General features: G+C 43.0%; 1 protein-coding gene across 1 annotated transcript; it reads left to right on the top strand.

Annotated features, from left to right (window-relative positions):
• The first annotated feature begins 4309 nt into the window (after positions 1-4309).
• Positions 4310-10980, top strand: LOC120543136 (C-X-C motif chemokine 9-like). Its single transcript, XM_039776019.1, has 4 exons — positions 4310-4434; positions 7584-7710; positions 8891-8971; positions 10818-10980. The coding sequence occupies exons 1-4, from the start codon at positions 4377-4379 to the stop codon at positions 10846-10848; spliced, it is 297 nt and encodes a 98-aa protein (XP_039631953.1). The 5' UTR covers positions 4310-4376; the 3' UTR covers positions 10849-10980.
• Positions 10981-17714: the final 6734 nt, after the last annotated feature.

Consider the following 17714-nt stretch of genomic DNA (forward strand, 5'->3'; position numbering starts at 1 on the left):
TTGCGTTAAATTCTCGCCAGACGTCGATGCCATTTTCGAGGTCGTTTGCTCTTCGCTACTCACGCATGTGCAGGTCATTGAGGAAGCGAACTTTCCTTCTAGCAAAAAGAGTCAAACTAAAAAAAAGAGTCAAACTAAAATTTCGAAAAATACATCCGCCCAGGTCATAATGAAATTTACATGCGGCTCGGGATGGGGCTAATTTACCGTGCCCGACCTCTACGTGAGTCTGCCTAAAATTTCTCATGTGGGACTCCACAAAATGAACGCCACATCAGCGTGCGCGTCCTGAAAGAGTTAATGTGCAAGTCAAAATGACATCCCACCAACTAGCAAAACTCCATCCTCCCTCCCTCATACCTCTGCCAAAATGGTTAACATCTTGTGAGTGACGATGCATTCATAATATTGACTACCGTCAGGGTGTCCACTTCAGGACCTCATCCCCAATCCCCAAACTACCCTGCTACCGGCGGCAAAACTCCATCCTCTTACCTCTTTCAATACGACCTCCGTCCTCTGACCTCCGACACAAGTGTTACACTCAGACCTGTTCTTTCTGCTTCTTTGAAACAGGGCCCTCCAACTTCTGGATTCTTCACCAGGAAGGGTTTGGGAGCAACAGCGGTCTTCATTGGTGGCTTTTTAAATTTAGCGCAGTCCTCCTCAGTGGTGGGTGAAAATCCAGATACTGCATAAAACAGTGGAACCTCGGTTTACGATCATAAGTCGTTCCAAAACTCTGGTCGTAAACCGATTTGGTCGTGAACTGAAGTAATTTCCCCCATAGGATTGTATGTAAATACAATTAATCCGTTCCAGACCGTATGAGCTGTATGTAAATATATTTTTTTAAAGATTTTTAAGCACAAATATAGTTAATTACACCATTGAATGCACATCGTAATAGTAAACTAAATGTAAAAACATTGAATAACACTGAGAAAACCTTGAACAACAGAGAAAACTAATATTGCAAGAGTTCGCGCTAATAGCGTTACGACCCGATCGCTGTAAACACTTTTTTTTAAAATGAGTTTTAAGCACAGGGGAAAAAAAATGAACATTTGAACAAATCCGTAACTTAATAAACAACCAAGAAAAGTAACATTGCAATAACTCAGGCTACGAACCGAAAAATGAACATCTGAAAAATCCGTAATACAAAAACTAACCGTAAACCATCCATCCATCCATTTGCTAACCCGCTGAATCCGAATACAGGGTCACGGGGGTCTGCGGAAGCCAATCCCAGCCAACACAGGGCACAAGGCAGGAACCAATCCTGGGCAGGGTGCCAACCCACCGCAGAACCATAAACCACCCACCAAGAAAGCTAACCTTGCAAGAGTCGAGTTCTGGCATGAAGTGAGGAGGAACTGGGTGGAGAGGAGGTTACAGTGCTTAGAAGCCATAGTTAACTGCAAAAGCACACGAAATACTGTAGAGCACAAAGAGTTCACAGGTAAAGCACGCACGTCTGACCGAGAACAATGAACAGGAAGAGGCTGAACACGTGCTTAAATACAGTGATCAGCGCATACGAACCAGAAGGGAAATGAAATAGAGCACAAAGAATTCACAGCGAAAGCACGCACGTCTGACCGAGAACAATGCAACACGTGCGGAAATCATCGGCGCGCACAAACCGAAAGGGAAACTGGCTTGTTCGTATGCCGAGCATGTGGTCGTGAACCGAGGCAAAAGATTGGCAAACCGAGTTGTACGTGTACCGAGACGTGCGTGAACTGAGGATCCACTGTACCTCGAAAACACAGCGCATACCCGAGATTGATTTCCTACAGGGTGTCCACTTCAGGACCTCCTCATACTTCCAACAAAACCTCATCCCACCTCCAGCAAAACTCTATCCATCCTTCTTACCTCCACCAAAACAGCATCCACCCTTTGACAAAAATTCTCTGCTACCGGAAGAAAAACTCCACCCACTGAACTCTACTAAAATGACAGCCGTCCTCGGACCTCCGACACCACCGCTCTCCTCCCTTTTGTCAGGAGGTGGGTGCCATTTTGAAAGAGGTAAGAGGATGGATGGGGTTTTGTCGGCTCTGCAGTATCCATCTTAGGATTTCTCAAATGTTAACTTCCTCGTGAATCACGACGGCCCTTCTTTTGCTAATGACTAGTGAAGTATGCAGGCTCACGCACCATCTGGATCACAATCAGAAATGCAGTGGCAGCAGCACTGGTGTCCGCTGGTCAGTGAAAGGTAAGGAGATGATTCTAAAAAACAATTTCCTACACCCGGACCTGTTCTTGCTGCTTATCTAAAAGAGGAGTAACTGACTGCTGGATTCTTTTCCATGAAGTATGAGGAGCACATGTAGGCTTCTTTGGTGGCTTTGGAAATTTAGTGCAGTGGGTGAAAATCCAGATACAGCATAAAACATCGAAAACAATGCATTCCTGATATCGATATCCTGCAGGGTGTCCACTTCAGGAACTCCTTGTACTTCCAAACAAAACTCCATCGCCCCTCATACCGCTGGCAAAACAGCATCCACCCTCCGACAAAACTTCCCTGCTACTGGAGGCAAAGCTCCATCCTCTCAACTCTATTAAACCGACAGCCGTCCTCGGACCTCCGACACCACCGCTCTCCTCCCTTTTGTCAGGAGGTGGGTGCCATTTTGAAAGAGGTAAGAGGATGGACGGGTTTCGTCGGCTCTGCAGTGTCCACTTTAGGATGTTGTAACATGGATGCCATACTCCTGTTTTATCTCTGGCTACCTTTTACATTGGTATGGGTTAGGTTAGTGGCTCTGTACTGGCACACTGATTTAGGAATTGAAATAGTTTCAACCGATTATAAACACAACCGTTGAGATCTGTAATTAAACATACACACATATATACACACATACATATATATACACATACATATATATACACACATATATATATATATATATATATATATATATATATATATATATACACATATATATATATACACATATATATATATACACATATATATATATATATATATATATATATATATATATATACACATATATATATATCCATCCATCCATTTTCTAACCCGCTGAATCGAATACAGGGTCACGGGGTCTGCTGGAGCCAATCTCAGCCAACACAGGGCACAAGGCAGGAACCAATCCTGGGCAGGGTGCCAACCCACCGCAGGACACACACAAACACACCCACACACCAAGCACACACTAGGGCCAATTTAGAATTGCCAATCCACCTAACCTGCATGTCTTTGGATTGTGGGAGGAAACCGGACGCCCGGAGGAAACCCACGCAGACACCACATATATATATATATATATATATATATATATATATATACATATATAAGTTTTTATTTGCAGTGCTAAATAAATACATACTAATCCCTATAATTTTATTCGCCTTAAAATTAATCTCCCCGTGTCTGCGTGGGTTTCCTCCCACAGTCCAAAGACATGCAGGTTAGGTGCATTGGCGATCCTAAATTGGCCCTAGTGTGTGTGTGTGTGCCCTGCGGTGTGCTGGCACCATACCCGGGGTTTGTTTCCAGCCTTGCACCCTGTGCTTTGCTGGGATTGGCTCCAGCAGACCCCTCTGACCTTGTGTTAAGAAATAGCGGGTTGGGTAATGACTGGTAGACTGACTGATTGGACGCAAGGCGCCCCAAAATTTTGACTTTGCTCCGTTTATTTACTTATTTTTTTATCGATTTTTAATTTGCACAGGTGTAGGAGCATGCGTGTGGCGTAAATGGGCACGCTGACAGATTGGCACACTGGCCGGGGTTGCCTTGTGTCCAATTCTGTTGGGATCGGCTCCACATCCCCAGATCCCTTAAAACCGAATCGCCACGTCTGAGACGGCAGGTTATCTTTTAATAATTTTATTACACTCTTGAGGCTGATAGGCAGCGAAAGATAGAAAGACAGAAGCTCCATTATGATTCCTTTAAATACAAAGTCCCACTTTAAGGTGGCATCAAGGAAGATCTCCCTGACAAAAAGATGCACAGCTTTCAGGATTTGTACCCCAAACAAAGCAGACACCTGGTCAGTTGAAGGAATAAGTCACATCAAATGTGACAAGCAGCCCAGCGTCACACAGACAAAGTGCCAAGTGTGCAGTTGTCACCATGGTGGAAATAACAAAAAAAAAAAAAAATGGCCTGACCCAACGTGGACCTTTTCCTAAAGTTTCCGTTTCCACTTTGTAAAAACTCCCCGGGTGGAAACTTGTCAGGGGATGTGCGCCGCCGTCTCGGTTATATAAGCTCATGTCAGAGTGGCAGAGGGCAGAGTCTTAAGACGCTCTTCAGAACATAAAAGGAAGTCAGAGGAGGAGGAAGAAGAGAAAACCGACGCCTCAGCCTGTCAACCATGAGCTGCAAAGTGATTCTGGTCATCGCCCTCGTCGTGTCGGCCGTCTGCGCTCAGCGTAAGTTCAGCTGCTTTCTTTACTTTGCTTTTTTTGAAACAGACAGGAAAAGTGTAAGGAGCTTCATGCCCGTTTCACCAGCCAGCTGGCACTGTGGCTTGGCAGAGGTGACGGGACCAGCGTTCTGATAGGATTCGTAGGTCATGATTTTTTTTTTTTTATCATTTAATCTGCTTTTCTTTAATTGGCATTTAGCGCTGGGCAGAGGTTGATGGACCACTGCTGGTCTGTAAATCCTTGTCTTACTGAAGTGGGCACCTACAATGGCTCTAAAACACCCACCACAGACCACCCTGTCTGACCTTCTTGCAGACAATGACATTTTTTTTTTTTTTTCCACTTGTGCTCTACTTCATCCCGCTCTGACCCTGAGCATGGCAGCCCATAGGGGTGGGCAGTTCACGAATTAGAAAGACACTGGGGGTTTGCTGCACACGCCTGGCAGAGTTCTGTTCAGGCTGCCGTTTGTCGTCTTTCTCGGCGCACCTTTCAAAGGCGTCACTCCAGCACTTAAATGAAGGGCGTCCTTTCTGTTAAATAACCCCACTCAGGCTTACCTCACTCACCTGTGTGCCAACTCTACTTGTTTGCCCCCTTTGGTATTTTTCACATCAGTACACAGAGAAAGCGAACATGATAATCGTAACATGGAATTTATGGTGATGAGTGACCGTAGGTGGTCCTCCATATGTTTGATTTTTGACAAAGTGGTCCTCCATTCAAAGCTCTTTGAGAACCACTGGTGTATGGCACTTGTGGGTATGAAGAAGCTAGTTAGAAAATAAATAAAGCGACAGAGTGATGCCGAGTCCAAATAAAAAGTCACGGCGCAAAAGGGGCTTTATTATAAATCAGTACAAGACTAGGGCTGGATTAACCACTCAGCAAAACAAGCAGGCACTTAGGGCACCACAGAAATTGTCCGTTGGCAGATTTACCACAGACCATATGGGGCAAAAGGTGCAGCTGAACAAAAAGGGGCTCCCATGTTAAATTAAAACAATTGTAAAAATAGAGGGTAATGATATATATAGTACTATACTATAGTATAGTATATATAGTAGACAGTAAGACGTTAGGGACTTTCAAAACTCGACTTGATGTTTTCTTGGAGGAAGCAAGTGGATAGGACTGGCGAGCTTTGTTGGGCTGAATGGCCTGTTCTCGTCTAGATTGTTCTAATTCTAATATATTAATCGAAATTAGAATCAAGTAACTGGCATACGTCATCACTCTTGTCCTGGTCGTGCCAGTTGTCCCATCCAGTTGTCATCAATTGAGAGGGAGCGCGGCTCATATCTATGGTGGCACCAACATATTAAGGGTCTTAATCAGGCTCTGCATGTGACCTCGTGAGGTGTCACTGAGCTCACACTGTACAAATATGGAAACGATTGGACCTTGGAGAAAGAAAATAACAATAAAGAAATGGCGTAAAAAATAAATAATCTTCTATCGTGCAAGTTCAGGATGGGCCAAGCATGTTCTCTGACTCTGTGTTTCCACTCCCAGGACTCGATGCCTGCATCTGAAAAAATGAGCAAAATGTAATCCGACATGTGTTACGCTTACAACACACAAGAGCGTCTGAGAGTTTTACACGCACGCTCGGCTTCAGTGCAGCGGACGCGCTCCAAATACGTCACGACGTACGAGACACGCGTAAGGCGTAAACATGTTCTCTTCTGTTTGTTTTCTGTGCTTTAAAAGCGGAGCTCATTTTATAAATATGCCTAGTTATTGAAACATCACCATTTTCTGCCGTGGTTTAATCCACCGTTACACACAGAAAAGAATTAAACTTTCAGCTGCGTGGATGATTCCCAGTGGCTGAAAAAACGTTCAAATGAGACGAGTAACTGCGCAGATATCTCTACTGTCAGCGAAGCTGGGGGCGGGACGGGGCGGGGCGGAGGGGGCGGTCCATCCCGGGCGGCACTTTTTAATAGACTTTAGTACAGGCAGGCAGGCAGTGCGCGGGTTAAGAACGAGATCCGTTTTTTTGTCTAGCCCTCGGTTGAATTTAAATGTAAGCTGGGATGTGTACATAACGGTTCTTATTTAAATGACTCTTAGTCAGACTCTAGTTCTTATTTTATCTATCTATGCATATAAAACACTCTTAAAACAGAACTGTACATACTACTCTAGTAATAGCAGCAATGGTAATAAGTAATAATAAAAATAAAGTTCTGTAAACAGGATAAATTTATCATTCATTTGTGAGTTAACATTGTGACGTTATCACTGTACAGCACTAGACTTTTTAGACTTCTTTTAACGTCTTTAATATTTAAAAACTGGTCCAAACACACCTGTTGCAAAGTTACATTTTACAAATGCTAATACAAATATACTGCGGTGGGCTGGCACCCTGCCTGGGATTTGTTCCTGCCTTGCCCCCTATGCTGGCTGGGATGGGCTCCTGTAGACCCCCGTGACCCTGTGTTAGGATATAGCGGGTTAGGTAATGACCGACCGACTGACTGACTGACTAATACAAATACAAAAATGTGGAAGGGGTGGGGGACGGCAAACTCAGAGACCACCCCGGGCGATAAAAACTCAGTATTCCACTGCGGCATCTTTTTGAATATGCAGGGTCGGTGCCACCATTAAGGTGAATTAGGCATTCGCCTATAGGGCTCAGATCACAGGGGGGCGCATTGGTCCCAGCCGCACGGGTTATCTACCGAACAGTCGGTTGGTACACTAATAAGCAGGGCGGAAAAAAATAACCTGGCAGTGGCACTGTAATCAAGTCACGTGCAAACGTTAATACCGTTATCTCTGTGTATCCCGTTAAAACAGACACACTGCAGCATCCCATGCAGATTTGCTAAATGCTGTTAATAAGTCACACAAGATCGCCACATCGCACGTCTTTTTTTTTTTCACAGAACGTACCGAGGACGTTAAACGGCGCGTACCGCACGCACAGCTTTCTATTTCACAGAATGTATTGTGGATGTGAAGGTGCGCCTACTTTAATAAAATAAAATAAATCGGATACCGTCTGCTTGGGCTTTGGGTGTTAACACCAAAGTCTGATTTGGGTCAAATCGATTGAATCGGGTCACCACAGAGTGCAAGTGGTATCGTTTGTTTCCTTATTTTATTAATGTGATTTTTTTTCTCTCTCTTTCCAGAACTAACAAGTAATGGCCCCCGCTGCTTGTGCATGAGGGTCAGGGATAAACTGATGAGCCCACCAAAACTCATCAAGAGCATGGAAATCTACCCACCAAGCAGCTCCTGTGAAAAAGTGGAAATTGTGTAAGTAGAGCTGAGAGGCGGACCGTCTGGTGTGGTGTGGTGTGGTGTTTCAGGGGTTAGGAGTCTCACTGCTCCACGGCCCGAGGTTCACATTTGTTGTGGTGCGTGTCGAGTCTGCAGGATGGTCAGTCTCTGAATTCCACTTTTACTCCGACTTCTCTCATACATTACATGAGCTGAAAACTCTAAATTTGCCTGGCATGTTTGTGAGTGCGTGTGTCCTGCAATGGACTGACACATCATCCTGGTTTGAATTGCCCAGAGCCGCAGGTAAAACTGCTCAATGCAACTGCATAAGCAGTTCAGATAACGGATGGATGAGTGGAAAAGCGACAGAGTGTGCATGGACTGCACAATCCAAAGTCCAATAAGCAGGGGGTCAGATTTCCAACCGTCCTGTCACTGTCACCTGCAGCGTAAGCTCATTCACCCACATCTCAAACACAGGCTCAGTAACATTGGGGAAATCAGCTGCCAATATGTGAGTGCCATGTCCTGCCATACATCTCATGCCAATTTAATATAACAGAGAAACATGCATTGCATTTGTCATTCCAACAGGTGGTGCACCACGCACACTATCATTGCTTTTACGAATCCAATTCCAAGGGGATATAACAGAGAAATAGGCATTGCATTTGTCATTCCAACAGATGACGCATTGCAAACACTATCATTGCTTTTACAAATCCCATTCCAAGGGGATATAACAGAGAAATAGGCATTGCATTTGTCATTCCAACAGGTGGTGCACCACGCACACTATCATTGCTTTTACAAATCCCATTCCAAGGGGATATAACAGAGAAATAGGCATTGCATTTGTCATTCCAACAGGTGGTGCACCACGCACACTATCATTGCTTTTACAAATCCCATTCCAAGGGGATATAACAGAGAAATAGGCATTGCATTTGTCATTCCAACAGATGGCGCATTACAAACACTGCTTTTACAAAATGAAGTATCAAAAGGCATACAACAGTGACATACGCATCAGACCGTGTACTGCAAATGTTAACGCTGAGGTCTACGTTGGTAACTTAGATGTCAACCTGCGTTAGGCGGGTAGCACAGCTAGTGACATTATAAAGCAAAAACTGGTACTTGTACTTGGAATTTAAATATAAGAAGTAGCTACTGTAAAATTTGAATCATTCTTTGTATGCCTTCTGTTTAGGGTGAAACTAAAAAGTGGAGCTCAGTACTGCTTGGACCCCAATGTCAAGAAAATAAGAGACATTGTAATGAATCTCCAAAAGTAAGTATTTTAAGAATTTAAATCGTCTTACGTTGGTTCGCATAAAGAAAGTATCTGCCACTTAAAGACATGTCTTCATATGCAGGTTAACTATATAGCGCCTTTCTAAACAGCCACAGCTAGAAAGGGACAGGAAAAGGGATTTTTAAGGGATTTATTGGGGTGAAAAACAGCAGGATGACCCCTCCATAAAGCCTCGTTCACACCTCCGTGTTTGCCCGTGTTCTTTCCTGCAGCATGTAATTTGTACCCCACTGGGCTGGGTCTACCATCAAGGCGTACCTGTGACACCAAGACATACAAACCCCAACTTGATGAAACAATCGAGTATTTGCTTGTCAGAATGATGATGGGGTCCCGCCCCCCGAGGTGGCGATGAAGTGATGTTAAAAGTGCGAGACACCTCCCTGCATTAAACGACACGCCGTCGGCACACTGCATTGTTAAAAGTTTGATCAGCTCTCAGTTACGGAGCTAAGTCACCCAGGGGGGCTGTGGAGGGTCTTAATCCAGCCTTGGTGCCCCATCAGTTAAATCAGCTCTATGTTTGCCTTGTGTTCACACCACTGCGGAGGAGTGCAATGTGTTTTACAAAAAACATAACATGTGGCATAGTATCCACACAAAGACGCACTAAAAACATACCATCGAATCGGGAAAACTCCATGCACCGGAAGTCCCTGCAGCCCAAAAAACTTATCCTGCTTGCAGATACGCGCACTTCCAGTGTTTGTTTTTGTTTTTCCCACTAAAAATCCTTATTTAAATACTAAATGATATGCAGACGCATGCAGAATTAATCCAGAACAGGAACTAAACACATACTGGTGGCCAGGAAGCAGGCGTGACAATGTGAACATTTGGTGTACCACCCCGGCAATCCCGTTTACTTCTGAAATCAAAAAAAAACAAAACAAACAAAGCAGAAATGGTCTCAAAAGTCAAACAATTCCGACTTCAAAGAACTGAGACGCTACCAGATTAAATCTGCTCCAATGCATGCAATCACTCACCTGAGCCCCGCTCTCCTCCATGGTCCTCTCAAGACGATGGCACCTTTCCTGGGTTCCACTCTTTATGAGCCTTGGACCAGAAAGGATCGGACTTTACTGCCGAGCTTGGCTGCCTTCACTGGGTGTGTTTTCTGGATTATGGAAAAAGATGATTAGACCATTAGCGACAGCACCCCCTCTGGCCCGGGAGATGAACTGCTTACCTCAGCTGAGCTGGTCAGGGAGCCCACTGGCACACAGGCCTGACAAGACCTTTCTTCTTGCATGGACGTCATCAATTCTTCGGAAACAAAACTGAATTTATTTAACTTTTTGGGTTTTTTTTGCAACTTTCATGGCAAATGTAATTTGCACAAATTGTTTCACTTATCACTACTGGTCACTAAATAAGTCTCACCACAGCAACCCCCCGCACATCCCTGCAGAAAAGAAAGATTTTAACTCCAAACCAAAATTTCACTGACTAAACCCACTGAGAGACTTTAAATCTCTCTGCCAAACCCTGAAATGCCTCCTTGGTACAGTCACTATGTAAAGTGCCCCCGGTTTGGGTTGGGGGGGCACAATATTTTGCCCCCAATCTAAAACTGATGGTTTGTATAGTGGAGCCGAGTCTCGAAAAAATGAAAATTGCTGCCTGTAAATGAAGCTACCCAAGAGGAAAAATGTCACAAAGCCTGCAAACGTCACCTGAACTACTGCTCAGTCCATGCAAAATTTGGCGGAGACGGGATGAATTATATGAACTTGTGAAATTGTCTGAACTTTTGAATTGTTTATATTTCTATATTTTGGGATGAAATTGATGATTTAATTTTTTTTTATTTTGCTAGGTCTCAATCTCAAAGCCAAACTAAGCAATGATGAAGGACAACAGGAGTTCAGCTCAAAGGCCTTAAATTCTTTAAGAAGTCCGACAGGACCTGGTGGTGTACCATCAAGAAGATTATCAGTTTTATCTATTCTAATGCTTTTATTTAATTTTTTTTTTATTTTTGCAGATATGAAATACTATAAATTTGTCAATTTTTTTTTAAATTTAAAAAATGTAACGCTGTTTAGTTTTTGTTCAATTATACTGAACATTGTAACATAGAAGTCAGTTTTATGGCATTTCTAAATTTATATTTTTTAATAAAAAAACATTTACTGCACTTCCTATTTGAGTCCTCTTCTTAAGATTATCCCACTTTCATGTGGGGGTAGCTATATTTCAGCAGATTCGTCCATTCTCTCCCGTGGTGCACTTCCTCACCCGAGGGTCCTTTCTCTTTTAGATTCTTCCTTATGCTGTCCATCCAGTTCCGCTTTGGCCATCCTCTTCACCTCCATTTCCATGACTCTTCTGCCCACCTCTTTTCTCATGACATGCCCACTTCACTTTACCCTTTGCTTGTCCTCTTCTCCTCCATATTCATGATTCTTCTACCCATATTGTTGGCCTCTATTTACGTTACCTGCCCATTCTACGGTAACCTTTGCTTATCCTCTTCTCCACCATATCCATGATTTTTCTCCACACATTGGTCACCTTGTTACTCATTACCTGCCTGCACCACTTTGACTTTTGGTTATCCACTTCTACTCCACTCCAATACCTTCATATCCAGGATTCTTCTACCCATTTTGTTTTTTTCTCTTCTCGTTACTTCTCCATGCCATATAAATTTGTGGTTATCTTCTCCTCCATTCCAATATTTCTAGATCCCTGATTTTTTTCCACACATTGGTCACCTCTTTTCTCATTACATGCTTGTACCCTGTGGTTACCTTCTTCTCCTCTGTCCCAACTCCTTCATACCCACATTGTTTGCCTCTTTTCTCATAGTCTGTCCATACCACTTTCTGTTCTTTGGTTATCCTCTTCTCCTGCATCCCAACACGTTCATATCCGTGATTCTACTCAACACACTGGTCACCTCTTTCCTCGTTAGATGCTTGTACCACGTTCCCTTTCGGTCGTCCACTTCTCTTCCATAGCTATGACTCTTTGACCTCCCCCACATTGTTCACCTTTCTTCTCATTCCATGCTCATCCCGTTTCCCCAAATGTGTCGGCACCTCTGATTTTCTCATTCCTGATCTTATCAAACTCTGTTACTCTACACGTCCATCTCGACATCCTTATTCTGTAGCCTCCAGTTTTTTTTTCAGGCACGTTTTAAGCTTTGCAGGTTTCTGGTTCCTACAACAAAGCTGATCTGACCGCTGTCTTGAAATGAAAGCATTGCTTTTACATCCGGATATCGATGTTTCTTTGAAGACCACATCTTACATCAGCGATGCGATCAAAGGCAAGGTGTATTTATTTAAGAGTGTCAAACTTTCAAAATAGTTCAGCTTGCACTATATGATCCACCAAAAGTGGTAAGACATCATAACTGCTAGAGGAATTGAAAGAAGCAACTATTGTGAACATATAAGAGTTGTCATGACCCACCAAGGGCTGAGCATGATGTCACCGTTGGGTCAACTTGGTGAACTGAGTACGATCCTCACAGTGTGGGATGAAGTAGCTCCTTCTTGGTGAATAAAGTGCAAGTGCTTGTGAGGAGGAACTGAGAGAAGGAACTAGTGACCTAGCGAGGGTCAAGTGTGATCATCACAGTTGGGTCAACTTGATAAATTGAGTATGATCCTCAAGAGATGGAGCAGAGAGAGAGAGAGAGAGAGAGAGAGAGAGAGAGCGAGTGAGAGAGAGCGAGAGACAGAGAGAAAGAAAGACAGACAGACAGACAGACAGAGAGCGAGAGAGAGAGAGAGAGAGAGAGGGAGAGAGAGAGAGAGAAAGAGCGCGCATTTGCTCCTCGCCCGCCATGTGTTCTAAATTTGCCGTTACAATTCCACAATCCACACTAATAGAGTTCTGTACAAATAAAACATTTCAGTTTTGACCTTGATTGAAATAAACTCACCTAAAGGATTATTAGGAACACCAGTTCAATTTCTCATTAATGCAATTATCTAATCAGCCAATCACATGGCAGTTGCTTCAATTCATTTAGGGGTGTGGTCCTGGTCAAAACAATCTCCTGAACTCCAAACTGAATGTCAGAATGGCAAAGAAAGGTGATTTAAGCAATTTTGAGCGTGGCATGGTTGTTGGTGCCAGACGGGCCGGTCTGAGTATTTCACAATCTGCTCAGTTACTGGGATTTTCACGCACAACCATTTCTAGGGTTTACAAAGAATGGTGTGAAATGGGAAAAACATCCAGTATGCGGCAGTCCTGTGGGCGAAAATGCCTTGTTGATGCTAGAGGTCAGAGGAGAATGAATGGGCCGACTGATTCAAGCTGACAGAAGAGCAACTTTGACTGAAATAACCAACCGAGGTATGCAGCAAAGCATTTGTGAAGCCACAACACGCACAACCTTGAGGCGGATGGGCTACAACAGCAGAAGACCCCACCGGGTACCACTCATCTCCACTACAAATAGGAAAAAGAGGCTACAATTTGCACGAGCTCACCAAAATTGGACAGTTGAAGACTGGAAAAATGTTGCCTGGTCTGATGAGTCTCGATTTCTGTTGAGACATTCAAATGGTGGAGTAAACAGAATGAGAACATGGATCCATCATGCCTTGTTACCTCTGTGCAGGCTGGTGGTGGTGGTGTAATGGTGTGGGGATGTTTTCTTGGCACACTTTAGGCCCCTTAGTGCCAATTGGGCATCGTTTAAATGCCACGGGCTACCTGAGCATTGTTTCTGACCATGTCCATCCCTTCATGACCACCATGTACCCATCCTCTGATGGCTACTTCCAGCAGGATAATGCACCATGTCACAAAGCTCGAATCATTTCAAATTGGTCTCTTGAACATGACAATGAGGTCACTGTACTAAAATGGCCCCCACAGTCACCAGATCTCAACCCAATAGAGCATCTTTGGGATGTGGTGGAACGGGAGCTTCGTGCACTGGATGTGCATCCCACAAATCTCCATCAACTGCAAGATGCTATCCTATCAATATTGGCCAACATTTGTAAAGAATGCTTTCAGCACCTTGTTGAATCAATGCCACGTAGAATTAAGGCAGTTCTGAAGGCGAAAGGGGGTCAAACACCGTATTAGTATGGTGGTCCTAATAATCCTTTAGGTGAGTGTATTTAGTTGTTTTTAATTCTGATGCTTTAAACAATTTTAATACAGACTGTTCAACAAAAGGATATTTTATGTAAGGTCAAAATTTAGTTTTTAAATACTTGATTGCTTTTTTTCTTAATCTGATCCCATTTTTTATAAAATTGAAAACCGTTTATGGTCTTACCTTTATTTGTAAATGACGTCCTTCTCCACGAAAATCTCCGTCACTTTCTTGTAAACTCCGGTGGGCTGGCACCCTGCCTTGCGCCCCGTGTTGTTTGAGATTGACTTCAGCAGACCCCGTGACTCTGTAGTTAGGATAGGATATAGCGGGTTGTAAAATGACTGACTGACTTTCTTGTAAAATGCCTCCTTATATTTTCCTTTAGTTTTAAAAGTCTTAATCTTCCATTTTGGCAGTCAGTCGGAACAAAAAATTAAAATAAACGGCCAGCCGCAGTGCACTTGACTTTCTGATATCGCTAACTTATTGGCGCCTCTGCGTAGAACAGCAGCAGCAACGAGCACCTGTTGGGCTCACATGCGCCCCCTTCATTCTGTGTTAGGATATAGCGGGTTGGATAATGACCGACTGACTGATTGACATAAAACTTAGTGGTAAATTCCACAAAGTCCACTAGATGGCAGTATTGCTCAAATTAGGCTTTAGTTCAGGGGTGCCCGATACATCGATCGCGATCGACCGGTAGATTGGAAAGGCAGTGCATGTAAAAACATTTTTTGTTTTAATGTTAGTCTATCATATATCCTCCTTATGGCATTTGCCACTTGATTGACATACAGGGTGGCCAGTCTGAGATCTCTTTTCTTCTAACACACAGGTCATCCCGCACACACGATCAAACGCGCGAGTTACTGCAAAAGCCCGGCTATCTAAGTGGTCTACTTAGCCTTCCAATTTATATCGACTAAAGAAGGGCTTTAAAAAATTGTTGGTTATGGGCTGGACTGGCTCCAGCAGTAAAACTACTCGTAGAAGTACAATTTAAAAAAAAATGTTATTCAAGTAAATGTAACTCGTTACCACCCACCTCTGATACTCAGTATACCCATGTTTGTCACACAAAATGTTTCTGACCCTGTGTTTGGATTCAGCATTGAGATGTTTCTTAGCAAAATTGAGACGAGCCCTAATGTTCTTTTGCTGAACAGTGGTTTGCGTCTTGGAAATCTGCCATGCAGGCCGTTTTGCCCAGTCTCTTTCTTATGGTGGAGTCGTGAACACTGACCTTAATTGAGGCAAGTGAGGCCTGCAGGTTGGAAGGTGCTTTTGGTCTACTTCTCTGTGTCAGGCAGCTCCTATTTAAATGGATGGATGGATAGTAAAGTACATTGATGTAATACCATAAACTATTACTAAATAATATTGCTGCATGTAAATAACACTAAGGCACATTGAACATATAAACGCTGAACAGTACACTTTAAACAGCTTTGCATCTTAACGTATAAAAAACATACAAGTAAAACGCAAAAGAACCCACCTCTGGTTATTAACACACACTTCTTATTAATTCAGGACACTACTGACTCTTAGTTATTACAAACAAATGTTTCTCTAACACAGGAATGACTACTGTAGTACACGTGCATCTCTTTCGCTTTTTTTTTTTTTTTTAACATCCCATAATATATGCCCTCGTGCATGCTGGGAGGTGCACCTTGAAATGTGAGCCGTGTCTCTTAATTATTGAAATGTTTCTAACAATGAGAATAAATCAAAACACACTTACTTGCATACATTTTTTTAAATGAGTTTTTCATGAGGTTTTGTAAAGTTTTAATTACCCCTGGGAGACAAAGTCTATCCATTATAGATAAAGACAGAGCGATGTAAAGGCGCCATCTTATATAGTGCCTTTCAGACCTCTGTCTGTCATACCACCTGCAGCTAAGCCTGTTCAGATCCGGCCAGCACTTCGATGGGAGATCATTTAGGAAAAGCTTGGGCTGCTGCTGGAAGAGGTCTTGGTGAGGCCAGCAGGGGGCGCTTGCCCTGTGTGTGGATCTCAATGCTCCAGTGCAGTTACGAGGGCAATGTGCTATAAAAATGGCACCGTCCTTTAGATGAGACGTAAAATCGAGGTCCTGACTCTCAGTGGTCGCTCAAGATCTCTGGGCGTCCTTCTTAAAGACAGGGGTGTACCCCAATGTCCTAGCCTAGTTGTTCCGATCCCAAATCTCCTGTTTCTAATTGGCCAATTATCTCTCAGCCCTTCACCACCTAACAGCTGACGTGTGTTAAGCATAGAGGTGCAAAAATGGCTGCTGCCCATTAGTGGTGGCTGAAGTGGCTCCCCATTCACTATATAAGGGCGCTTTGAGCATTGAGAAAAGTGCTAAATCAATGTGAAGAATTATTATCTATTACATAGTGCCTTTCAGATCTATCTATCTATCTGCTTATAGTTCATTTCAGATCTATCTGTTTATCACACCTTTCATAGCTATGTATTATATAGTGCCTTTCAGATCTCTCTCTTTCATAGATATCTATTATATAGTGCCTTTTAGAGCTACCTACATACCTACACATACAGTACTAACTGTGCTGCCTGACTAAGATGAGTTAAAATCCAAGTAATCAAAACAGACGTAAGTGTTAACACTTGCAGTATATCATCTATTGGAATGTATTTAGTAATATCTTTAATAATAGTGTGCATTGTGCATAGTGTGAATTTCCCCTTGGGATTAATAAAGTATCTATCTAATAAAATGCATTACACTTTCCATTCCAACACATGGTGCATCACAAATACTAACACTATTTTTACAAATCCCATACCAAATGGCATATAACAGGAAAATAGGCATTGTGTTTATCATTCCAACAGATGACACATCACAAACACTTGTAGTGATAAAATATATAATATACGTGATGCGCCATCTGTTGGAATGACAAACACAATGCCTATTTTCCTGTTATATGCCATTTGGTATGGGACTTGTAAAAGCACAGACATAGCAAGCGGACAGAATCACAGACGCTTATTCTTTTATTAAGGTGGATCTCGGTCACATGTAACGAGTACCATGAAATTCTTACCTGCATGCGCTAGTCATCATGTCCTACTGTTAGGGCTTGTTTATCATTACTTTTCCTCGTGTTTCATTCACTAAACCCTTTGGTGACTTTTTGAATCCATCACTTTTGGGTGTGGACGAGCGAAAACTTTGAAGATTCGCTTAATTCGCTGTACGCACAAGCACAAATCATAGCGGCGGAGTGGATGTGTGCGACTGTGAGTGAGGAGTTTACTGAACTCTGTGCACGTGACCACAAAATTAAAGTAAACTCGCTGGTAGCCTTTGATGTAAGCTCCATAACGTTACGTCTACCCCTGGAAAAATGGGTCTAAAATGTTCAATTCTTTTCAACAGCATAAACCATAATTGAACGTAACAGAGATGTAAATATCAAAACGTCAAGATAAATGCAGTAGATTTAGTACGCCTCCTGTGTGTGTGTGTTCATTGAAGGCTCTGCCCCAGTCATGAATATCGGTGAGTTACCACACAGTCCCAAAACGCCCTGTGAAATACCCGAGTTTGGAGCATAATGCTATTTTATGCACTAGATGGCAGCAGAGTACTGTTTTGAACGTTATTTAGG

The sequence above is a fragment of the Polypterus senegalus genome, chromosome 13, assembly GCF_016835505.1.
Source record: "Polypterus senegalus isolate Bchr_013 chromosome 13, ASM1683550v1, whole genome shotgun sequence".
Lineage (NCBI taxonomy): Eukaryota > Metazoa > Chordata > Cladistia > Polypteriformes > Polypteridae > Polypterus > Polypterus senegalus.

Excerpts from the sequence above, each read along its gene's own strand:
- LOC120543136 (XM_039776019.1), top strand. The coding sequence starts at position 4,377 with ATGAGCTGCAAAGTGATTCTGGTCATCGCCCTCGTCGTGTCGGCCGTC. Across the intron at positions 7,711-8,890 it reads TGTGAAAAAGTGGAAATTGT|GGTGAAACTAAAAAGTGGAG; the intron begins GTAAGTAGAGCT and ends CCTTCTGTTTAG. Across the intron at positions 8,972-10,817 it reads ATTGTAATGAATCTCCAAAA|GTCTCAATCTCAAAGCCAAA; the intron begins GTAAGTATTTTA and ends TTATTTTGCTAG.